General features: G+C 41.9%; 1 protein-coding gene across 1 annotated transcript in view; it reads right to left on the minus strand.

Moving 5' to 3' along the window:
* Positions 1 to 26,160, minus strand: part of ATXN10 (ataxin 10) — a 102,167-nt gene that overhangs the window by 36,634 nt on the left and 39,373 nt on the right. The window contains exons 8-9 of the mRNA XM_070755262.1: positions 18,179 to 18,287; positions 14,466 to 14,632 (exon numbers count right to left, since the gene is read on the minus strand). Of these exons, the coding sequence (XP_070611363.1) occupies positions 14,466 to 14,632; positions 18,179 to 18,287 (276 nt within the window). The remainder of the gene's footprint in view (positions 1 to 14,465; positions 14,633 to 18,178; positions 18,288 to 26,160) is intronic.

Consider the following 26,160-nt stretch of genomic DNA (forward strand, 5'->3'; position numbering starts at 1 on the left):
CCCAAGGTACGGATACAGCCTTTCCAAAGTTGCATTTTTTGACTAACAATCTCACTACAACTTCTTTCGGAACTTATTTTTTTAATTATACTATTAACCATAAGAATGGAAATACATCACCCATTTTTATATAATGGATTTTGCATTAATCATAAGATGTTAAATTATTCTTTGTTGTGTAAATGATTGAGTTCCAGACTAGCAAGGCTCCTGGAACCAAAATGATCTTTGTTGCAACTAAAACTTAACTTGCAACCGAGTACAGTGATACCTCATCTTACAAACGCCTCGTCATACAAACTTTTCAAGATACAAACCCGGGGTTTAAGATTTTTTTGCCTCTTCTTGCAAACTATTTTCACCTTACAAACCCACCACCGCTGCTGGGATGCCCCGCCTCTGGACTTCCGTTGTCAGCGAAGCATCCATTTTTGCACTGCTAGGATTCCCCTGAGGGTCCCCTCCATGGGAAACCCCACCTCCTGACTTCAGTGTTTTTGTGATGCTGCAGGGGAATCCCAGCAGCGCAAAAATGGGCACCTCGCTGGCAATGGAAATCCGGAAATGTGGTTTCCCAGCAAGGGAAGCCTCAGTGAAATCGCAGCATCACAAAAACACAGAGGTCTGGAGGTGGGGTTTCGAGGACTGGTGTTTTTGTGATGCTGCGATTTTACTGATGCTCCCCTCGCTGGGAAACCCCACCTCTGGACATCCGTTGCCAGCGAAGGGCTCGTTTTTGCAATGCTGGCATTCCCCTGTTGGGATTCCCCTACAGCATCGCAAAAACACAGAAGTCAGGAGGTGGGGTTTCCCATGGAGGGGAGCCTCAGGGGAATCCCAGCAGCACAAAAACAGGCGCTTCGGCTGGCAAAAAGGGTGAATTTTGGGCTTGCACGCATTAATCGCTTTTCCATTGATTCCTATGGGAAACATTGTTTTGTCTTACAAACTTTTCACCTTAAGAACCTCGTCCTGGAACCAATTAAGTTTGTAAGACAAGGTATCACTGTATAGTTACATCACGATTCAAGAGCTAAAGACACACTCCTCCTTCTCCCCCCCAAAAGTAAAGAATAGTCACATATTGGTTTAAAATGTTTGGCTATGTCCAGGCATGCTAGCGCTCAGCGTAAAAGCTCTTGCTGTGACAACGTAATTACGGATTCTGACAATTTTCACTCCAGAAGGCATACATGAGATATCACTCAATTTTTGGCAGCAATTTCAGCAGCAATGGAAAAATGAGTACTTCTAATGTCGGATAGACTTCCCAACTGAAGTCTTTCTGCGACTAATATCGGCTTTAATTCGTTTAATTCTTTAAGATGTTGGCTGCTTCATGTTCTTCACTGCTATGTTTTAGCCAAGTAACCAAGAGCTGAAAAAAAGCTAAATCAACTCTTTTATCTGTCTCTTCCCCACCATATGTGTTCAGTTCTGGAGACCTCACCTACAAAAAGATATTGACAAAATTGAACGGGTCCAAAGACGGGCTACAAGAATGGTGGAAGGTCTTAAGCATAAAACGTATCAGGAAAGACTTAATGAACTCAGTCTGTATAGTCTGGAGGACAGAAGGAAAAGGGGGAACATGATCGAAACATTTAAATATGTTAAAGGATTGAATAAGGTTTAGGAGGGAAGTGTTTTTAATAGGAAAGTGAACACAAGAACAAGGGGACACAATTTGAAGTTAGTTGGGGGAAAGATCAACGTGAGAAAATATTATTTGACTGAAAGAGTAGTAGATCCTTGGAACAAACTTCCATCAGGCGTGGTTGGTAAATCCACAGTAACTGACTTTAAACATGCCTAGGACAAACATATATCCATCCTAAGATAAAAATACAGGAAATAGTATAAGGGCAGACTAGATGGACCTTATTATAAAAACCAAACATACATACAGACATACCATGCATAAAATTGTAAAGGACTAGGGGGAAAGAGTATCTCAGTTCCCCCATGCCTGGCGGCAGAGGTGGGTTTTAAGCAGCTTACAAAAGGCAAGGAGAGTGGGGGCAATTCTAATCTCTGGGGGGAGTTGGTTCCAGAGGGCCGGGGCTGCCACAGGGAAGGCTCTTCCCCTGGGTCCCGCCAAGCGACCTTGTTTAGTTGACAGGACCCGGAGAAGACCCACTCTCTGGGATCTAACTGGTCACTGGGATTCGTGCAGCAGAAGGCGGTCCCTGAGATAATAATGTTCTCAGCTCTTCCTGGCTTGCAAGTTCTTTCACTGTTACTCTCTCTGAATAAAGTTTTTTTTAAGCCCTAACCTGGCGATAAAATAATGTGGTGGCTAAAGACATGATAACACACAAATGAATACCTGGTAAGCAGATTCTTTTCCCCATTTTACTCCCCCAAAACTAAGGTGAGTCTTATACTCTGTTGTGGTTAGCTCTGGCCTAGCTCTTGCCCCAAGGACTGTGGATGTGGGGGAGACATCCACATGCTGCAGGCCTGTTTTGCCCCCGGTGGAATCTGCTGATGAAGGCTCCTCTGATGAAGAAGACATGAGTGACAGGGAGGAGGAGAGTGGGGCAGACAGCTCAGAAGGAGTTCAATTATCTCGCTCCTCCTTGGATTCAGAACAAGAGTTAATGATACAGCCACGCATGCGGAGAGCGATGCATAGGCAGCAACAACTGAGAGATTACTATCAAAGAAAATGAGGCCACCTGTGGTTGGGTGGGGCTGTGGTAATTAGTGAGGCTGCTATAAATAGCAGCCTGTGGGTTTGGCCATTGTGGAGGATTATCTGATCGTTGTGTTTCGTGCCTGCTTTACTGACTTTGACCTTTTGTGTGCTGATTTTCCCCGGCTTTGAAACTAAACCAGAGCAAAGTGTGTTTCACTTTGTGAAAGAAGAAGGACTGTGAATTGCCTCACAGCTGCAAGCTAAGTATCACAGAACTGATAAGGGACTTGTACAAATTACCAGTTTGTTTGGAGACCAGTGCTCTTGGCTATACCAAAAGAGGGCTTATTTTAAGTGAATTTTCATTATAAAGAACATTGTTTTGAATTTTCAAACGTGTGTGTGTGTCTGAAATTTGTACCTGTGAATTTTTGGGAGGATTCTACCAGAGAGCCCGACAGAACAGCTAAGGACATTATAAGACACAGATGAATACCTGGTAAGCAGATTCTTTTCCCCATTTTACTCCCCCAAAACTAAGGTGCATGTTATACTCCGTAAATTCATCGTCAGTCTAATGCCAGAGGCTAGTTCTCGGCTTCAGAACTTTTCTACCCACCCAATAAATTTAGTTTATTGAGAAATTCAGGATGTTGAGGACTATATCCTCACTCAGGTTTTTAAAAATTACGATAAGTGTCTCAACAGAAACTACTTTGGAATTGAGGAAGCTGGGCTATGCCTTGATATCTGCATTTTCATTTTATACTGCATTTCTTGCCAGGATTATGCTCTTTTGAGATATGACCTTTGTCCTACATATCTGCTATAAACGTGACATTTTTAAAGTGCCGAGAGTCGGGCAAGCTTTTCCGTTTTCACACCTGTACTTCCTCTATGCCCGGTTGAAGGACAGCTGTAGCGCTAAATGCGTAACCAGGAAATGTACTCAGGAAGGGAACAAGGCTTTGATAGGGCAGAGATAGATCTGAACCCACATACTGACCGCAAGTTCCTTCTTGTTGTACGTTCTGCACCTTCTACATTGTATAACCCTTTTTTTTACTTTCTGTATAAGGAAACATTGACAACTAGTATCCAAGTAAATCAAACTTCTGTGAAATCAAACTCAACCCGGATAAGACGGAGTGGCTGTGGGTTCTGCCTCCCAAGGACAATCCCATCTGTCCGTCCATAACCCTGGGGGGGGAATTATTGACCCCCTCAGAGAGGGTCCGCAACTTGGGCGTCCTCCTCGATCCACAGCTCACATTAGAGAACCATCTTTCAGCTGTGGCAAGGGGGGCGTTTGCCCAGGTTCGCCTGGTGCACCAGTTGCGGCCCTATCTGGACTGGGACTCATTGCTCACAGTCACTCATGCCCTCATCACCTCGAGGTTCGACTACTGTAATGCTCTCTACATGGGGCTGCCTTTGAAAAGTGTTCGGAAACTCCAGATCGTGTAGAATGCAGCTGCGAGAGCAGTCATGGGCTTCCCTAGGTATGCCCATGTTTCACCATCACTCCGCAGTCTGCATTGGCTGCCGATCAATTTCCGGTCACAATTCAAAGTGTTGGTTAAAGCCCTTCATAGCACTGGACCAGAATATCTCCGGGACCGCCTCCTGCCGCACGAATCCCAGCGACCGATTAGGTCCCACAGAGTGGGCCTTCTCCGGGTCCCGTCAACTAAACAATGTCGGTTGGCGGGCCCCAGGGGAAGAGCCTTCTCTGTGGCGGCACCGGCCCTCTGGAACCAACTCCCCCCAGAGATTAGAACTGCCCCTACTCTTCCTGCCTTCCGTAAACTCCTTAAAACCCACCTTTGCCGTCAGGCATGGGGGAATTGAAACACCTCCCCCAGGCTTGTTCAATTTTATGCATGGTATGCTTGTGTGTGTGTGTCTGTTAGTATATGGGGTTCTTTTAAATCTTTAAATATTTTAAAGCTATCTGAATTATTTATGATTTGTCATATCTTGTTGTGAGCCGCCCCGAGTCTTCAGAGAGGGGCGGCATACAAATCTAAATAATAAATAAATAAATAAAATAAATAAACGTGGACAATCCTGAAACCCCCAGATAACCCCATCTACTTAAGAGAGAAGAAGACAGCTGGAGTTAATTTTTCAAAAAAAAAAAGTTGGCTCTGGGTCTCTCTCAAAGCAAGGTGCAAATTTCCATCTGGTTTTTCTGGTAAATCGGGAGGAAGAAGGCTCATGTATTTTCTAACGCAGATCGCAGTGCCAGTGCTATAGGCGCTTTGGCTTATAAAAGATGGAACTGTGGTTTGTGGCAAAAAGTCTATTATCAGAAATCACCACATCCTGCAAATCTGCTGAAAATTTATGGGTGGGAGGCTCCTTTCCCCTGACGTCTGCTGGGAGAGCGAAGGTTGCTATGGGACTTGCCGCTTTAAACCCTCCCAGAGGTCTTTTGCCTTCTGCACAGAGAAAACCCAAGGCTCACAGATTCAAAGCACCCTATCATTACCCTATTGATTTCTAAAGACCACATCGCCCACCTAAACTATCTCCCTAAATAGAACATCAGCCTGTATTAGATTTGTAAGACTGTAAGACTAAATCAAATGAGACTTGTGGCAAACGTTGGTTATTCTCCTATCTCTGTGATGGCGAATCTATGGCATGTGTCAGTACTGTGTGTTTGACTAGTTGGATTTTCCAATATATATCGTATTTTTTGGAGCATACCTTTTTCCTCCCTAAAAGAGGCTGATAATTTGGGTGCGTCTTATACTCTGAATGTAACTCTCCCCTTCCCCCCTACTAACTAGTTGCTAACGATCTTCTCAGCTCCTACCTTGCAGTCTCTTTCATTGTTTCTCTCTGCAAAGAATGTTTTCCAAGCCCCAAGTTTTTGCAAAGTTTTTTTTTTCATTGCTCTAACTTGCTCCAAATAAGTTTCTTTCCAGACCTAACCAGGTGCTAACAATGTTCCCAGCTCTTACTGGCTTGCAAGCTCTTTCATTGTTACACCAACACTCCGCAGTCTGCATTGGTTGCCGATCAATTTCCGGTCACAATTCAAAGTGTTGGTTATGACCTATAAAGCCCTTCATGGCATCGGACCAGAATACCTCCGGGACCGCCTTCTGCCGCATGAATCCCAACGACCGGTTAGGTCCCACAGAGTTGGCCTTCTCCGGGTCCCGTCGACTAAGCAATGTCGTTTGGCGGGACCCAGGAGAAGAGTCTTCTCTGTGGCGGCCCAGACCCTCTGGAACCAGCTCCCCCCAGATATCAGAGTTGCCCCCACCCTCCTTGCCTTTCGCAAGCTCCTTAAAACCCACCTCTGTCGTCAGGCATGGGGGAATTGAAATTCCTTCCCCCTAGGCTTATAGAATTTATACATGGTATGCTTGTATGTATGAGTGGTTCTTTAAATTGGGGTATTTTAGATTGTCTTTTAATATTAGATTTGTTTACATTGTCTTTTTATATTGTTGTTAGCTGCCCCGAGTCTTCGGAGAGGGGTGGCATACAAATCTAATAAATACTAATACTAATATTAACACTAGTACTCTCTGAAGAATGTTTTTCAAGCCCTAAGTATTTGCAGGGGGTTTTTTTGTACATTAAACCTGGGCAAAGTTGCAATATTCATATTCATTTTCAGTCTACATTTCCCCAAGCTTGTTGTCTCATCAATTCTGTAAAGTTGAATTGGTTGAGAATGAGCGATTTCCCCAAAAGAACCAGTAAGTTTCAATCATAAATCATGATGTGTCTGATTCTAAGACCAGCTTCTATCTATGACATAACTTGGCCCAGGGCCCACTTAAACATGACTGTAATTGCCTTAATATCATTAGGACTTTTGCCATCTGAATAACAGATTTGTGGAATCCAAAATCATCGTTAAAATCATGAGTGGAGAGAAGAAGAAATCAAAACAGGATCATTTTCTTCTGGGGGAAAAAAATAATCTCTCTGATGATGAATTTCAACAGAATTGGCTACCGATACAATGAATGAATGGGATTTCACCAACATCCAAATAGCTGCTTTGGATAGACAATTACAGTGATACCTCGTCTTATGAACTTAATTGGTTCTAGAATGAGGTTTGTAAGGTGAAAAGCGATTAATGCGTGCAACCCCAAAACTCACCCCTTTTGCCAGCTGAAGAGCCCGTTTTTGCACTGCTGGGATTCCCCTGGGGCTCCCTTCCATGGGAAACCCCACCTCCAGACTTCCGTGTTTTTCTGATGCTGCAGGGGAATCCCAGTAGGGGAATCCCAGCAGCGCAAAAACAGGAGGTGGGGTTTCCCAGCGAGGGGAGCCTCAGCGAAATTGCAGCATCGCAAAAACACAGAAGTCCTCGAAACCCCACCTCTGGACTTCCGTGTTTTTGTGATGCTGCAATTTCGCTGAAGCTTCCCTTCCTGGGAAACCCCACCTCCAGACTTCCGTTGCCAGCGAAGCACCCATTTTTGCGCTACTGGGATTCCCCTGAAGCATCGCAAAAACACAGAAGTCCAGAGGTGGTGTTTCCCATGGAGGGGAGCCTTAAGGGAATCCCAGCAACACAAAAACGGGTGCTTCGCTGCCAACAGAAGTCGCAGTGGCGGCGGCTTGGGTTTGTAAGGTAAAAATAGTTTAGAAGAAGAGGCAAAAAAATCTTAAACCCCGGGTTTGTATCTCAAAAAGTTTGTATGACGAGGTATCACTGTATATTGTCCTGACACCTTTAAAGCAGTGGTCCCCAACGTTTTTTCCACCAGGGACCAGTTTCAGCAAGGCAATTTTTCTATGGCCCGGTGGGGGCGGAAAGGGGTGTGGTTGGGGGCGGGATTAAGCATGGGGGTGCTGGTCCTTCCCGCCCCTCTTTCCCACCATCGCCCTGTGGCCGGCAGAACCTGCCTCCCGAGGCCTCTTTCCCAGCGGGAGATGAAGCACTGGAGGGAGGGGGCGGCGGCAGGAGGACTGGCAGCTGCTGACTCCACGGACCGGTGCAACATGCCCCGCGGACCGGTACTGGTCCGCGGACCGGCGGTTGGGGAGCCCTGCTTTAAAGAACTAACCTCTCATATACTTTGAACCATTATTCAGTCTTTTGAGGAGAAGTGGATTTCTGTCTTCAAAAAATATTAAAAATAATATGCTGTAATTTATTTAAACTATGTAAAGATGAGGAAAGTTAAAATAATCTCCAGAAGAGAACCCAAAATAGTAGATCAAACGGTCAGTACTGATGACTTATGTCTAAGAAGAACTCCATCTCATGCTGAGATTGCAATTCTCAGAGTTGTGAGATGGGTACCACAACCTCCCAAGTGGTGGCAATTTCCCAGCATGAAATCCTACCCTGCATCCTATTGCGACGACGATTTCAGTTTCCATAAACAATTCACGGAAAGCCATCTAGCATCTAAACCCATCTAACTCCTCAAAGTATCTCTTCTGACAACTGAACAGTAAACATTCATACCAACACTCCCAATGCCCCATCATGAAGAGCTGATGGGCTACATCTTCCATAATTTTTCCAAAAAATATTGAAACAAGAAATCTTCCACTTGGAACTGATGGACAAACAGACGGTTGAGAAAGGAAAAAAACAATGGAAGTTGGGTTTTGTATATAACTGCAGCAAGATTACTGTACGTACAAAGTTGGAAGGATTTTGCAATCCCTCCAATGCATGAATGGATGGTAAAGATGATAGAACTTGGTGAGATGACCAATTTGTTTTGATCAGATAAAACACAATACTAAGGCCCACCTTAGTTTTTTGGGAGGAAAATAGGGAAAAGAATCTGCTTACCAGGTACTCATCTGGCTAGCATCCTTAGACAGCACATTATTTTATCCCCTGGATAGGGCTTAAAAAAACTTTATTTGGAGAGAGTAACAATGAAAGAACTTGCAAGCCAGTAAGAGCTGGGAACATCATTAACACCTGGAAAGAAACATTCGGAGAAAATAGAGCAATGGAAAAAACTTTGCAAAGACTTAGGGTTTGGAAAATATTATTCACAGAGAGTAACAACGAAAGAGCTTGCAAGACGGTAAGAGCTGGGAACATCGTTAGCACCTGGTTAGGGCTGGAAAGAAACTTATTCGGAGCAAGTTAGAGCAATGAAAAAAAACCCTGCAAAGACTTAGAGCTTGGAAAACATTCTTCGCAGAGGGAAACAATGAAAGAGCCTGAAAAGTAAGATCTGGGAAGATTGTTAGCAGATTGTTAGGGGAAGGGAAGCTATATTCAGAGTATAAGACACACCCAAATTATCAGCCTCTTTTAGGGAGGAAAAAGGTGTGTCTTATACTTCGATAAATATGATACCTATATTTTCTGGTAACTGGAAACCTCTTAAGGACTTTTTTCATAATACAGAAAAAAAGTAACAATCTGGAGCTCTGTTATTGGCTGCAGAGGCCTTCAGAAAAAGCCTTGCCTGATGCAGAAGAAATGGGACGAGATGTGAGAGGCCTGGCTACAACTGTCCAAAGCCGAAGAAGTTCCTGAAGAACTCTGACCGCAAAAAGAAGGCTGGGGGTGATGCATACAAGTGAACTTCTGCTTGGGCCGTTGGGCCGTTTTCACCGTCCCCAGGCTTTAGGAGGCTTTCATGAAGGCTGGGAAGAGCGAAAACAGCTGAAAAGCAAGCCGAAAATCAGCTGTCTAGAGCTTACATGAGGCAACGCCTTCCGTGACCCCAAGTATGACTGCACATGCTACTTGTGGCCCGCATGCCATAGGTTTGCCATCACTGATATATGACATTCAGATAATTTTAAAAAAATTTAATTTTAATTTTTTTATTTTAATTTTTAAATTAATTTTTCCTGAAAATGTTTATAATGTAGTAACATAAACTTTGCCACTATCCAATTCTTATTTCATTTTCCCCATATAATCCTGATTAATCTACGTAGAGACTCTAGATGCTAAATAATCGGCCGCATAAATCCCAGTGGCCAATTAGGTCCCACAGAGTCAGCCTTCTCCAGGTCCCGTCGACCAGACAATGTCGTCTGGCAGGACCTAGGGGAAGAGCCTTCTCTGTGGCGGCCCCGGCCCTCTGGAATCAGCTCCCTCTGGAGATTCGCACTGCCCCCACCCTCCTTGCCTTTCGCAAGAGCCTTAAGACTCATCTATGTCACCAGGCATGGGGCAATTAGATTATGCCCCCCCCTTTCTGACCATGAAATGTGATGTGTGGATGTGATTGAGCTATTGACTGCTTTGTAATGGGATTTCAGTTTATAGTTTTTAATTATTAGATTTGTACACATATTGTTTTTGTATTGTGTTCTGTGAGCCACTCCGAGTCTTCGGAGAGGGCGGCATACAAGTCTAATTAATAATAATAATAATAATAATAATAATAATAATAATAATAATAATAATTCAATTTCATGAATCTTGGTTGAATTAGATAGATCTATTAAAAGGCTGGATTGCTAAGATTAATACATTTTGTGGAAGGCTATAATTTTGCCGTTCTTAATCAAGTGCCCAAGAAAAAACATAGAGTTACTGTAAAGGATCTATAAGAACCGAAGTATGTAGCTGGCAGAGATGAATTCTGCCTCGGGCGTCTTCCAACAGGCTAATACATGAAACAACCAATCATGAGATTTCATAGTGCTTTTTGGAGTCACAATTAAAGCAAGCTATTCCTGCTTTCTCCAAACAGTTCAGTGCTTAGCAACAAACAAACCCGGCAAAATAAAAACAAAAAATCCAGAGAGGATAAGAACTTTCTGTTTAGACAGAAAATATGGAAGCAACTTTATTAGCAATTATTTAGCACTTCATTAAACTCCATAAGGCTTTATTTTAGTTTTGTTTCCATTTGGGATAATATTATCAAACAGTTCAAAATAATTCTGATCCTACTTACATATCTTTTTCCCTTTTCTAACATTTTACTTGCTGCAAAGTATAGGGTAGGGCCCATTGGGTTCAAATTGTAGCATGATTCAACTGTTTTTGACTTAAAACTAGGAGGATTTAGCCAACGTGATTCATAAACCTTGATCTGTGCCCTGTGAGAACCAAGATTCTTTGATTTAAATTTAGGAACCATGCTTAAGCACACCGTGATGCGGTGAAATATGTAAATTTAGTCCCATCAATCCATATGTCCATCTCCCAACCTTGATTGATCCATCCATCCATCCAATTTACTGTATATGGCTGCCTGTCTGTCTGTCTGTCTGTCTGTCTGTCTGTCTATCTATCATTTATTTATTCATTCATTCATTCATTCATTCATTTATTTATTAAATTTGTATGCCGCCCCTCTCTGCAAACTCGGGGCGGCTCACAGCAGTGATAAAACAGTATACAATGATAAATCTAATATTAAGTCTAAAATAACAATTTTACATTAAAAACCTAAAAAAAACCTTATATAAAAATATACACCCAAACATTCCATACATAAAACTACATAGGCAAGGGGGAGATATCTCAGTTCCCCCATGCCTGACGACAAAGGTGGGTTTTAAGAAGTTTACGAAAGGCAAGGAGGGTGGGGGCAGTCCTGATCTCCGGGGGGAGCTGGTTCCAGAGGGTTGGGGCCGCCACAGAGAAGGCTCTTCCCCTGGGTCCCGCCAGACGACATTGTTTAGCCGACGGGACCGGGAGAAGGCCAACTCTGTGGGACCTAACCGGCTGCTGGGATTCGTGCGGCAGAAGGCGGTCTCGCAGATATTCTGCTCCGGTGCCATGAAGGGTGAAACTCTGAGCAGCAACCAAAAATAAGGTATTCTAGGAATATGAAATCACACACATACACACACACAGCAGCTTGCTCCTAAGATGACTAAAAGTATTTGCTTCCACTCTTAAACTTGCCAGTCCAAACTGGACGATGCTAGTGGCACTATCTGTTCAAAAATGCAGTATAAATTTTTCTCTTCTTTTTATTGAGATTAATATTAGATTTAGTTTAGTCGACAAGATTGTTTGACTTTATACTAGTTATAACTACTTTTCCTTTTTCTACAATATCACTTTTTCCTTATTTGATATTTTTGTATTAGTAGCATTGAATTACGCATTTAATCATGTATTCCTTTTTCTGTATCTGCATTTATACTTTTAAGAAAAGTGGGGATGATACATCCCCACAGTCTATGTTAAATGTTTGTAAGTCTGTATGTTATTTTAAGAAAATTAATAAAAATATTGGGGGGGAAAATGCAGTATTATACATTAGTTCTATCCTCTGTTGGCACCAAGATCTCTGGGAAGGAATTCTGAATAACCACCGATGGCCAATTGTAAATTTTTCAGATTTTCCAGGGAAAATATTCAAGACAAATTTGCGACTCTGCATTGCCTGATTAGGCTTCATCCTAAAACTGCCTACTTAACAGCCTGTCTTTGAAAGCTAAAACAACACATAAAACAATGACTAATGGTTTTCGACATTCAGAAGGCGAGGTCATGCTAACCTCCATAAATTAGCTGGCATGTAGGGGCCAAACTTAAGTGGGACATTAAAGGCTTCTTTACATGTAATCCCCAAAGTATTTAAAATGGGGCTAGGGAGGAACCGAAATTAATAAGATTCAAGCCAGTTTGAAGAACTGCGGAGAGAGGCGGCATACAAATCCAATCAATCAATCAATCAATAAATAAGACGAAAAGTCCTTCATCTCCTGCAACCAGTACAGTGATACCTCGTCTTACGAACTTAATTGGTTCCAAAACGAGGTTCTTAAGGTGAAAAGTTTGTAAGACGAAACAATGTTTCCCATAGGAATCGATGGAAAAGAGATTAATGCGTGCACGCCCAAAATTCACCCCTTTTGCCAGCCGAAGCGCCTGTTTTTGCGCTGCTGGGATTCCTCTGAGGCTCCCCTCCATGGGAAACCCCACCTCCGGACTTCTGTGTTTTTGCGATGCTGCAGGGGAATCCCAGCATCGCAAAAATGAGCGCTTCGCTGGCAATGGAAGTCTGGAGGTGGGGTTTCCAGTGAGGGGAGCATCAGTGAAATTGCAGCATCACAAAAACACCAAAATCCTCGAAACCCAACTCTGGACCTCTGTGTTTTTGCGATACTGTGATTTCACTGAGGCTCCCCTCACTGGGAAACCCCAGCGAAGCGCCCATTTTTGCACTGCTGGGATTCTCCTGCTGGGATTCCCCTGCAGCATCACAAAAACACGGAAGTCTGGAGGTGGGGTTTCCCATGGAGGGGAGCCTCAGGGGAATCCCAGCAGTGCAAAAACGGGTGCTTCGCTAGCAACGGAAGTCCGGAGGCGGGGCATCCCAGCAGTGGCGGTGGGTTTGTAAGGTGAAAATAGTTTGTAAGAAGAGGCAAAAAATTCTTAAACCCCAGGTTTGTATCTCGAAAAGTTTGTATGACGAGGCGTTTGTAAGACAAGGCATTACTGTATCTGTATTATATGGAAATTCCTGTTCAGTGTGAAACCACCGAGCTGAAGTTCATCAAGAAATACATCTCCTTATCCTATGGATCAGGGGTCTCCAACCTTGGCCACTTGAAGACTTGTGGACTTCAGCTTTGCTGGCTGAGGAATACTGGGAGTTGAAGTCCACAAGTCTTAAAATGACCAAGGTTGGAGACCCCCCACCCCCCTGCTATGGACAATATACAGATAATGGTTTTTCATCCCATTATAATCTTAAATATTAATGGTCCCTCTCCCGGGGATTCAAGGGACCATATAGCTTCCTGGCTATTGTTAAGTCAATGGCTTTAACAGAATGGTGTCCACTAGAGGTCTACGACAATTCGCCATGGCCAACTTGCTGAGGGACAACTCACCATAGTCAACCTACCACAGGACAATTCACATTCACAAAGGAATGGTGAAATAGACTCATTGAAAAAAAGATGTAAAAGGAAGGACAGAAGGAAATGTGAATGGCAAAAATGACAAAATAACGTATTTTAAATAATTAGAAACATAGAAACATAGAAGATTGATATCAGAAAAAGACCTCAGCCCTTATACTATTTCCTGTATTCCTGTACAGTGCAGTCAGGCGGTAGGGAAAGCAAGTAGGATGCTTGGCTGCATAGTTAGAGGTGTAACAACCAGGAAGAGGGAGATTGTGATCCCGCTATATAGAGTGCTGGTGAGGCCACATTTGGAATACTGTGTTCAGTTCTGGAGACCTCACCTACAAAAAGATATTGACAAAATTGAACGGGTCCAAAGACGGGCTACAAGAATGGTGGAAGGTCTTAAGCATAAAACGTATCAGGAAAGACTTCATGAACTCAATCTGTATAGTCTGGAGGACAGAAGGAAAAGGGGGGACGTGATTGAAACATTTAAATATGTCAAAGGGTTAAATAAGGTTCAGGAGGGAAGTGTTTTTAATAGGAAAGTGAACACAAGAACAAGGGGACACAATCTGAAGTTAGTTGGGGGAAAGATCAAAAGCAACATGAGAAAATATTATTTGACTGAAAGAGTAGTAGGTCCTTGGAACAAACTTCCAGCAGACGTGGTTGGTAACTGAATTGAAACATGCCTGGGATAAACATAGATCCATCCTAAGATAAAATACAGAAAATAGTATAAGGGCAGACTAGATGGACCATGAGGTCTTTTTCTGCCGTCAGACTTCTATGTTTCTATGTTTCCATTATTTAATGATATATAAACGCAAATAAATATTGTGAAATCTCCCTGATGATTATTACTATAAAACAACCATTTTCAAAAAGTGCTCAAAATCCCAGGTTGGGTGATAGCAGGAGATGGAAATGAGGAACCACATCACATTGGTCGTTTCTTTGCAAAACGGAGCCAAAGCTAAGTGACATTGACGCTACAAGGTGCTTCTATTCTCCAGCTTACCTTGTCTTGGTTACCCTTATTCCTGTAGCATAAATTTCCAATCAGACGAATCAGATGTGATTTAAAGCCCACGGCTGGATGGGAAATTTCTTCCTGCTCTCTGGAATAAGTGACGGTGAAGATATTTGTGGTCTGCTTCCCAGCAAGCTGAACAAGCTTCAAAAGGCCTAAGCAAAGAAGGTAATTTTTGCAAGACAGTAACGTCAAAGAAAATCAAGGTGATTCATCTTACAATTCAAAGAAACAATTTGGAAGGGGAAGGAGCAGGGAAGGAATCTGTAATGTAGCACTGTCGCCTAGGCAACTCCTGATGGCACGGGCGAGGGTCCGTGTTGCCCGTCGTTGCTGCAACCACTTGTGGCTGGTCTTCTATTTCTAGTTAGCCAGAAGCATCCCTCTCTCTCTCTGACTGCTCTCTGCTATTTCTGGTTTGTCTGTGTGACTATTCTGCATTGGTTGCAGATCAGTTTCCCGTCACAATTCAAAGTGTTGGTTATGACCTATAAAGCCCTTCATGGCTCCGGACCAGAATATCTCCGGGACCGCCTTCTGCCGCACGAATCCCAGCGGCCGGTTAGGTCACACAGAGTTGGTCTTCTCCGGGTCCCGCCAACTAAACAATGTCGTCTGGCGGGACCCAGGGGAAGAGCCTTCTCTGTGGCGGCTCCGACCCTCTGGAATCAGCTGCCTCCAGAGATTAGGACTGCCCCCACCCTCCTTGCCTTTCGTAAACTCCTTAAAACCCACCTCTGTCGTCAAGCGTGGGGGAACTGAGACATCTCCCCCTGCCTATGCAGTTTTGTGCATGATATGACTGTATGTATGCTTTTTATATATTGGGGTTTCTTGCTTTTAGACCTTCTAAATGTAATACTGTTATTTTAGACTCTAATTGTTAGATTTGTCATTATATATTGTTTATATCACTGTTGCGAGCCGCCCCGAGTCTATGGAGAGGGGCGGCATACAAATCTAATAAATAATAATAATAATAATAATAATAATAATAATAATAATAATATTCTGTAGAACTGTGTGTTCAAATGACGGTTTATTGTATTTTGTAAGTAAGGCTTATAGTACTGTGTAATGTATCGAGAGAAGCCTATAATATTGTATATGTATTGAGTGTATTGACTGATGTAATTGTGTATGACTAGGATTGTTCTTGACTAAGCTATCTGCCAAAGTAAATAATACTTATACACTTAATGTATCTGGTTATCTGAATTACTACTTGTATCTCTGGGCTATCAGCTGGATACCTGCCACCTCCACGTTTCTTCTGTGCATCCTTGGTAACTCAAGGATCACTCTGCACACTCCTTATCACTTAACACAAACCACGTCCAAAATCTTGCCAAGAAAACTGCAGGGACTAGTCTAGGTAATCCACAGGAGTCAAGGTCAACTTGAAATTATTCATACAGTCACCCCACAGTCGCCCGAGTCTTTGGAGAGGGGCGGCATACGAATCTAATAAATGAATGAATGAATGAATGAATGAATGATAATAATAATAATAATAACAATAATAATAATAATAATAACAATAATAATAATAATAATAACAATAATAATAATAATAATAATATAATAATAATATTAATATTGACATAATATTAATTATTATATTAATTATTATGTCAATATTAATAATATTGACATTATTATTATTATTATTATTATTATTATTATTATTATTATTATTATTATGTCAATACAACACAGCAAACGAGATCACTATGCTGGATTTTGTATTTCATCACCAGTTGGGCGCTTCCCAAGCACCTAGGACTGTGTGATGTAGCGGCGAATTATGTTTGCCGATCCCAGTAAAGCGGCCTTTTGCAATTGACAGATGGAGATTTTGTCAATTCCGATGGTTTTCAAATTTCCGCAGAGATCCTTTGGTACTGCGCCCAGCGTGCCAAGGACCACTGGGACCACTTTCACTGGCTTATGCCAGAGTCGTTGCAGCTCGATTTTTAGATCTTCGTATTTCACTAATTTCTCTAGCTGCTTCTCCTCAATTCTGCTGTCTCCTGGGATTGCGATGTCGATGATCCATACTTTCCTTTTCTCCACGATCACAATGTCTGGTGTGTTATGCTTCAGAATTCGGTCAGTCTGAAGTCAGAAGTCCCACAGTAGTTTTGCTTGCTCATTTTCGACCACTTTTTCGGGCTTATGATCCCACCAGTTCTTTGCCACTGGTAAATGGTAGTTCCGGCACAGGTTCCGGTGGATCATCTGTGCCACAGCATCATGTCTATGCTTGTAGTCAGTCTGTGCGATCTTTTTGCAGCAGCTGAGTATGTGATTGATTGTTTCATCTGTTTCTTTACAGAGTCTGCACTTTGGATCGTCTGTTGATTTTTCAATTCTAGCTTTGATAGTATTTGTTCTAATGGCCTGTTCTTGTGCCGCCAGTATTAGTCCTTCTGTCTCCTTTTTGAGTGTTCCACTTGTAAGCCATGACCAGGTCTTTTCTTTATCCACTTTGCCTTCAATCTTCTCCAAGAACTGTCCATACAATGCTTTGTTCTGCCAACTGTCCATACGACATTGAGTTACATTTTTTCTGTACTGGTCCTTAGTTTGCTTCACCTTGAGAAGCTTCCTATTGTTGACCTCCATCAACGCTGACTCTTTGCTCCCCTTCACGTAGTCAGCTAATGCATGCTTCTCTTCTTCTACTGTCTGCTTCACTTGCAAAAGTCCTCTGCCGCCTATTTTCCTTTGTAAATACAGCCTGTCAACGTCACTGCGGGGGTGTAGTGCATGATGGATCGTCATTAATTTTCTGGTTTTCCTGTCCAGGTTGTCCAGCTCTGCTCTGCTTGAGTCCAGTTCACTATGCCAGCTGTGTATCTAATGACAGGTATGGCCCACGTTTAAATACACAGCTGGCATAGTTGTTGTTGTTGTTGTTGTTGTTGTTGTTATTATTATTATTATTATTATTATTATTATTATTATTATTATTATTATTATCTGTGGGGAGAACCAGACATGCCTGGCGAAAAGCTGAAAAGCAGGGATTCTAGGATGCTGACTCACAGTGACCCTTCCCTTCTGTTCTTTATGTTCGAACCACTTTCGATAACAAGTGGAACTTAAGAGAGCCTCCTACATACATAAAATGAAAAGGATTGCAGACTCTTTATAGCAGAGGGTCTCCAACCTTGGCAACTTGAAGCCTGGAGGACTTCGACTTTGCTGGCTGGGGAATTCTGGTTTAAAGTTGCCAAGGTTGGAGACCCCTGATTTATAGCATGTTCAAAGAAATGTTCAAAAGTGTTGTAAATAAAGGGGCAGAAATAATGTCCCAGTGTTATTGCTTAGTGCAGATTGTCTTTGACTTACAACCACAACTGAGCCCCAAAATTCATGTTGCTAAATGAGAAATGTGATCCTCAGATCATGGCAACTGCCATTAAGTATGAACCAGCTGTCAAGCTAGGTTTGACTCTACAGTATTCTGATTCCGATCCAAACATAAATCACATGGCCATGGGAAAGTGTGGGAAATGGTCCTTTTTCAGTGCTGCTGTAACTTTGAGCAGTCACTAAATGAACTGTTGTAAGTCAGAGGCCTAGCTGTGTTTACTTACGTAGCAATTGTACAAACTTGACTTCCCAGCAAAATTAAACACTATCTTTTCTTTCAAAGACACTGTTTTGAAATCATACAAATAGTTCTCACTTACTGATGGCTACTTCAAGCAAATCGGTACAACTTTGGAAACGCTGCAGTTCTTCGGGATTTGATGTCGCTTCACAGAGAACATCCAGAAGACGAATCGCAACTAGGGCTCCCTACAGAAAAGAGGCAATACGGTTGAAATCAAAAAATGCACTTCCACCCTCTTTTCGAGGGGGTCAAATACTCTGAAAAATACGGGGTGGTTTACCTTTGGGTGCTAAGACTTCATTGTGGTTGTGTATTAGAACAATACACAAAAGGAATCCTCAATCTGAGGATTGTATTGGCAGTTCTGTGTTAGCAAAAACTTCAGAAGAAAAGGATTTAGGGGTCGTGATTTCTGACAGTCTCAAAATGGGTGAACAGTGCAGACAGGCGGTAGGGAAAGCAAGTAGGATGCTTGGCTGCATAGCTAGAGGTATAACAAGCAGGAAGAGGGAGATTGTGATCCACTTATATAGAGCGCTGGTGAGACCACATTTGGAATAGGGTGTTCAGTTCTGGAGACCTCACCTACAAAAAGATATTGACAAAATTGAACGGGTCCAAAGACGGGCTACAAGAATGGTGGAAGGTCTTAAGCATAAAACGTATCAGGAAAGACTTCATGAACTCAATCTGTAGAGTCTGGAGGACAGAAGGGAAAGGGGGGACATGATCGAAACATTTAAATATGTTAAAGGGTTAAATAAGGTTCAGGAGGGAAGTGTTTTTAATAGGAAAGTGAACACAAGAACAAGGGGGCACAATCTGAAGTTAGTTGGGGGAAAGATCAAAAGCAACATGAGAAAATATTATTTTACTGAAAGAGTAGTAGATGCTTGGAACAAACTTCCAGCAGACGTGGTTGGTAAATCCACAGTAACTGAATTTAAACATGCCTGGGATAAACATATATCCATCCTAAGATAAAATACAAAAAATAATATAAGGGCAGACTAGATGGATCATGAGGTCTTTTTCTGCCGTCAGTCTTCTATGTTTCTAATATCTAATTAAATTAACTACCGTATTTTTTAGAGTATAAGACACATTTTTTTCCTCCCTAAAAGAGGCTGATAATTTGGGTGCATCTTATACTCTGAATGTAGCTCCCCTCCCCCCAGCCCTAATTAGCTGCTAACAATCTTCCCAGATCTTACTTTGCAAGCTCTTTCATTGTTACTCTTTGCGAAGAATGTTTTCCAAGCCCTAAGTCTTTGCAGGCTTTATTTCATTGCTCTAATTTGCTCCGAATAAGTTTCTTTCCAGCCCTAACCAGGTGGTAACAATGTAACCAGCTCTTACCAGCTTGCATGCTCTTTCATTGTTACTCTCTGCAAAGAAGAATGTTTCCCAAGCCCTAAGTCTTTGCAGGGTTTTTTTCATTGCTCTAACTTGCTCCAAATAAGTTTCTTTCCAGCCCTAACCAGGTGCTAACGATGTTCCCAGCTCTTACCAGCTTGCAACTTCTTTCACTGTTTCCCCTCTGCGAAGAATATTTTTTTCCCATTGCTCTACTTGTTCTGAATGTTTCTTTCCAGGTGCTAGTGATGTTCTCAGCTCTTACTGGTTTGCAAGTTCTTTCATTGTTACTCTCTACCAGTACATTTTTTAAAAAGCCTTAACCAGAGGATAAAATAATGTGCTGGCTAAGGATGCTAGCCAGATGAATACCTGGTAAGCAGATTCTTTTTCCTATTTTCCTCCCCCAAAACTAAGGTGAGTCGTATACTCCAGTGTATCTTACTCTATGAAAAATACAGTACAGTGGTCCCCCGAGTTTCGCAATCCCGATCTTCGCTAAACGCTATGTCGCAATTTTTCCACCCGGAAGTAAAAACACCATCTGCGCATGCGCGCCCCTTTTTTCTATGGCCACGCATGCGTAGATGGTGGAGTTTGCGTTCCCCTGGCAGATCAGCTGCTGGGCGGCTTCCCTGGGTCTTCCCCCTCTTGCTGGCGGGGAGGGCGAGCGGCGGGCATCAGCGAGGAGCCGGGGTTTCCCCTTTGCGTGGGCGGCCGGTAAGACCCCAGCGCCGCTTCCCAGCTGAGTCCCGAAGCCAAACGCGGAAGTTCGCCTTTGCCTTCTGGCTTCAGGACTCAGCTGGGAAGCGGCTGCGAGCGAACGGCATGGGCGGGCAAAGGGCGGAGCGAGCGGCGGGCGCGGCAGCAGCAAGGAGTTTGCGTGGGTGGTGGGGAAACCCCAGCGCCGCTTCCCAACTGAGTCCCGAAGCCAAATGCGGAAGTTCGCCTTTGCCTTCTGGCTTCAGGACTCAGCTGGGAAGCGGCGCGAGCGAACGGCGTGGGCGGGCGAAGGGCGGGCGAGCGGCGGGGCGCGCGGGCAGGCAGGCGGCGGACAAGCGGCGGGCGGACAAGCGGCGGGGCGCGGCAGCAGCGAGGAGTTTGCGTGGGCGGCGGGGAAACCCCAATATTCGGCTCCTCGCTGCTGCGGCGGAAGTAAAAACACCATCTGCGCATGCGCAGATGGTGTTTTTACTTCCGCACCACTACTTCGCGAAGAATCGATTGTCGCGAGGGGTCCTGGAACGGAACCCTCGCGATAATTGGGGGACCACTGTACTCCAACTCCTGTTTGATATTCAAAATTCAGCAAGAATTTAATTATGTATTTGGGGTGATTCGACACAAAATGTAACCCTTCCCTGGTACAGAGCTGAAAGGATTGGATACTGTAGCCTGGAGGTTAATTCTCTGCCTTACAAGGCAAAAGGTTGCAGGTTCAAGTCCCAGTGGGTATGGCTAGCCGATGAGGCCAAAATAAGGCCGAAATAGATCTATCCTAGTCTCCCTTAATTTTCAAATTCAGCAAAAACATGTGACATATATATCGTATATATACACACACTAAATCATTTCTAAGATAATATGCTGGGATTCTCATTAGATAACCCACAGATCCAAGATCACAATTTATGATCACTAAGAATCCGTATAGCTGAACTACCATAATTTATATTAAGCTTCTAATAACTATTCAACTGGTATGTTAAAGAATATTTCTGAATGAGAGGGCTTTTAAAAAAATATTTCTATCCAAACAGTATTAGAATACCGGAAACAGGATAAATTCTCATTTATTTACTCAACTGCTAAATCATTCTTGGCATTGTCTAACCACACCTGGGCTAATATATGCCAATTCTATCAATTGCCAAATTATCATTTGCAGGGAAAAAAAGTTTTTAAAAATAAAGGCTGGATTTGCAGGAGGCTTGTGATACAGCATAGTTTTTATCCAATTTTATCTAATTATTAAGCTCTTTTGTTATAAAATATTCCAAGAATTAACTTGGGATTGATTAGCTAGCAATTAACCCAAAATTTATTCCAACATTCTTTTACTTAGGAAGGCAATTAGCATATGATTTAATTGAATTACATGTATTGCTAAGCTATACCCATTTAAGCATACAGACAGGAAACAGTTACAATTTTTGGGTTTCCTGGCAATGCTATCAAAAGGGGCTTGGGTAGGATGGCAAAACAGACTTTAGGGCAGTGTTTCCCTACCTTGGCAACTTGAAGATATTTAGACTTCAACTCCCAGAATTCCCCAGCCAGCATTTCCTGGCTGGGGAATTCTGGGAGTTGAAGTCCAAATATCTTCAAGTTGCCAAGGTTGGGAAACACTGCTTTAGGGGATAATCAGAACTGCAGAAAAAACAATTGCTGCCAACCTGCCGTCCATTGAGGACCTGTATACTGCATGAGTCAAAAAGAGGGCTGTAAAAATATTTACTGACCCTTTGAATCCTAGACATAAACAGTTTCAACTCCTACCCTCAAAACAGCAATATAGAGCACTGCACACCAAAACCACTAGACACAAGAACATTTTTCCCCAAACGCCATCACTCTACTAAACAAATATTTCCCTCAACACTGTCAAACTTTTTACTAAGTCTGCACTTCTATTCTACTAGTTTTTTTCTCAGCATTCCTATCACCCGTTTCCGCCAACTTACGACTGTATGACTGTTATTTGCTGCTTGTATCCTTAAGATTTTTATTAATATTGTTTCCTCATTGCTTATTTGACCCCTATGACAATCATTAAGTGTTGTACCTCATGATTCTTGACAAATGTTATCTTTTTCTTTTATGTACACTGAGAGCATATGCACCAAAGACAAATTCCTTGTGTGTCCAATCACACTTGGCCAATAAATAATTCTATTCTATTCTATTTGTTTATTTATACCTTATTTGTTAATTTGTACCCTATGACAATCATTAAATGTTGTACCTCATGATTCTTGACAAATGTAAATTTTCTTTTATGTGCACTGAGAGAATATGCACCAAAGACAAATTCCTTGTGTGTCCAATAACACTTGGCCAAAAAGAATTCAATTCAATTCAATTCTATTCTATTCTATTCTATTCTTTGATTCTTGACAAATGTAAGTTTTCTTTTATGTGCACTGAGAGCATATGCACCAATGGCAAATTCCTTGTGTGTCTAATCACACTTGGCCGAAAAGAATTCTATTCTATTCTTTGATTCTTGACAAATGTAAATTTTCTTTTATGTGCACTGAGAGCATATGCACCAAAGACAAATTCCTTGTGTGTCCAATCACACTTGGCCAAAAAGAATTCAATTCTATTCTATTCTATTCTATTCTACTCTTTGATTCTTGACAAATGTAAATTTTCTTTTATGTGCACTGAGAGCATATGCACCAATGACAAATTCCTTGTGTGTCCAATCACACTTGGCCAAAAAGAATTCAATTCTATTCTATTCTATTCTTTGATTCTTGACAAATGTAAATTTTCTTTTATGTGCACTGAGAGCATATGCACCAATGACAAATTCCTTGTGTGTCCAATCACACTTGGCCAAAAAGAATTCAATTCTATTCTATTCTATTCTTTGATTCTTGACAAATGTAAATTTTCTTTTATGTGCACTGAGAGCATATGCACCAAAGACAAATTCCTTGTGTGTCCAATCACACTTGGCCAAAAAGAATTCAATTATATTCTATTCTATTCTTTGATTCTTGACAAATGTAAATTTTCTTTTATGTGCACTGAGAGCATATGCACCAATGACAAATTCCTTGTGTGTCCAATCACACTTGGCCAAAAAGAATTCAATTCTATTCTATTCTATTCTTTGATTCTTGACAAATGTATATTTTCTTTTATGTGCACTGAGAGAATATGCACCAATGACAAATTCCTTGTGTGTCCAATCACACTTGGCCAAAAAGAATTCAATTCTATTCTATTCTATTCTTTGATTCTTGACAAATGTAGATTTTCTTTTATGTGCACTGAGAGCATATGCACCAATGACAAATTCCTTGTGTGTCCAATCATACTTGGCCAATAAAGAATTCCATTCCATTCCATTCCATTCTATTCTATTCTATTCTAAGATGGCAGCCATGATCACACAATCAGAAATGCCACTCCCATTTTTTATGAGTCGTAGACAACAAAGCGTGGAGCAGGCGGTGATCACACCTGCCATCTTTGCCCCCCAAAGTGTGGTTCTTCTTCTAACCTTTTCCCTTGGTACCAAACCCCTCCCACTGCCAGAATGCAAGAAAACAAAGCCATTTTCCAATTCTTGCAGTAAACATCAACATCCTTGCAATTGATTGTATTTGTATTTGTATTTATTAGATTTGTATGCCGCCCCTCGCCGAAGACTCGGGGCAGCTAACAACAATATAAAAAGACAATGTAAACAAATCTAATATTAAAAATAATCTAAAAAACCCCAATTTAAAGAACCACTCATACATACAAGCATACCATGTATAAATTCTATAAGCCTAGGGGAAAGGGAAATTTCAATTCCCCATTTCCTGACGACAGAGGTGGGTTTTAAGGAGCTTGCGAAAGGCAAGGAGGGTGGTGGCCATAGTTCCCTCTAAGCTGAGCAGTGAGCAATCGCTCACTTAAAAATCATCATCAACTCAGAGTTTTCCAAACCTGCCCAGAAGCCGAGAGGGAAAGAGTGAGAGGGAAGGAGAGAGAGAGGAAGAGAGAGAAACAGATAGAAAAAAGAGAGGAAGGAAAAGAGAAAGAAAAAGAATGGGAGTAAGGAAGAGAGAAAGTTTGAAACTAGCTCAACTATTTAAGTGGCATTTTGATATTGATAGAGTTGCCCTATTATGAGCTCACTGTTATAGACACACAGTATTTATTTATTTATTTATTTATTTATTTATTTATTTATTTATTTATTTATTTATTTATTTACTTACTTACTTACTTACTTATTTACTTATTTACTTATTTACTTATTTACTTATTTACTTATTTACTTATTTACTTATTTACTTATTTATTTATTTATTTATTTATTATTTCTGTGCCGCCCAGTCCCGAAGGGACTGCCGCTCAGACACTATATTTTTCCGCCCACCCCCCAAAAAATTAGAGGGAACACTGCTGGTAGCATGTAACTGAGTTACATCTATTAAGATAAATGTGATACTGGCATTATTTGACTTTTTATTAGTAGTACCTGGCTATGCTACACTGTTATACTGTTTTTTATATGCTGTTGTGAGCCGCCCCGAGTCTTCGGAGAGGGGCGGCATAAAAATCTAATAAATAATAATAATAATAATAATAATAATAATAATAATAATAATAATATGCTGCTCCCAGGTGCTTCTGTTGTTCTGCACCGTCCAGCAAACTGCAGAAACAGGTATGGGGAGAGAGGGAAGAAAGGATTGGCGGGACCTAGGGGTAGAGCCTTCTCTGAGGGGGCCCCGGCCCTCTGGAATCAGCTCCCCCCAGAGATTCGCACTGCCCCCACCCTCCTTGCCTTCCGAAAGAGCTTAAAAAAAGAATGGGAGTAAGGAAGAGAGAAAGAAAATCAAAATCTAGTTTGAAACTAGCTCAACTATTTAAGTGGCATTTTGATATTGATAGAGTTGCCCTATTATGAGCTCACTGTTATAGACACACAGTACAGTATTTTATTTTGAAATTCTCTGAGGCAAAACAGGGTGAGTTGTTTGTTTGTTTGTTTGTTTGTTTGTTTGTTTGTTTGTTTGTTTATTATTTTTGTGCTGCCCAGTCCCAAAGAGACTGCCGCTCAGACACTATACTTTTCCGCCCACCCCAAAAAAAAAATTAGAGGGAACACTGGTGGGGGCAACTCTGATATCTGGGGGGAGCTGGTTCCAGAGGGCCGGGGCCGCCACAGAGAAGGCTCTTCTCCTGGGTCCCGCCAAACGACATTGCTTAGTCGACGGGACCCAGAGAAGGCCAACTCTGTGGGATCTAACTGGTCGCTGGGATTCGTGCGGCAGAAGGCGGTCCCGGAGATATTCTGGTCCGATGCCATGAAGGGCTTTATAGGTCATAACCTATTGATGTGCATTACTATGTGACTTGAGTTGAGATGAGCACATTTAATGTTTAATTTTATTTTATTCAATGAACAAATCTGAGACACAAACTGACTGTATGGCAAATGTAGAGGACTTCTTTTTTTCCCTCCCACACCAGACTCACTATGGCTTAAACATTGCACTGTAAGTAGGCAAATATGTGCAAGGAACGTTTGTCTAACCTCTTCACATTTCAAAAGAGAGAGCGCTCTATGGGAAGAGAAGACTGATAAAATATTTATCCACCAAAGTGTGGCTGGTTTTGTATGCAGGGAAGTTCTTGCCCTTGAGCTGAACTGTCACAAAGCCGGAGATGTACTTGACCCTTCTTTTATTCTAGGGTCAAAATCTGTAAGATGGCAGGGGTGAGGAGCTGACCTTTTTTTTTTTTTTGGGGGGGGGGGTGTTTAATAAACATTTTTTTTATTTTTATAGACAAACATACAATACATAATTAGGAACATAGAAGACTGACGGCAGAAAAAGACCTCATGGTCCATCTAGTTTGCCCTTATACTATTTTCTGTATTTTATCTTAGGATGGATATATGTTTATCCCAGGCATGTTTAAATTCAGTTACTGTGGATTTACCAACCACGTCTGCTGGAAGTT

This window comes from Erythrolamprus reginae, chromosome 6 (assembly GCF_031021105.1).
Source record: "Erythrolamprus reginae isolate rEryReg1 chromosome 6, rEryReg1.hap1, whole genome shotgun sequence".
Classification (NCBI taxonomy): domain Eukaryota; kingdom Metazoa; phylum Chordata; class Lepidosauria; order Squamata; family Dipsadidae; genus Erythrolamprus; species Erythrolamprus reginae.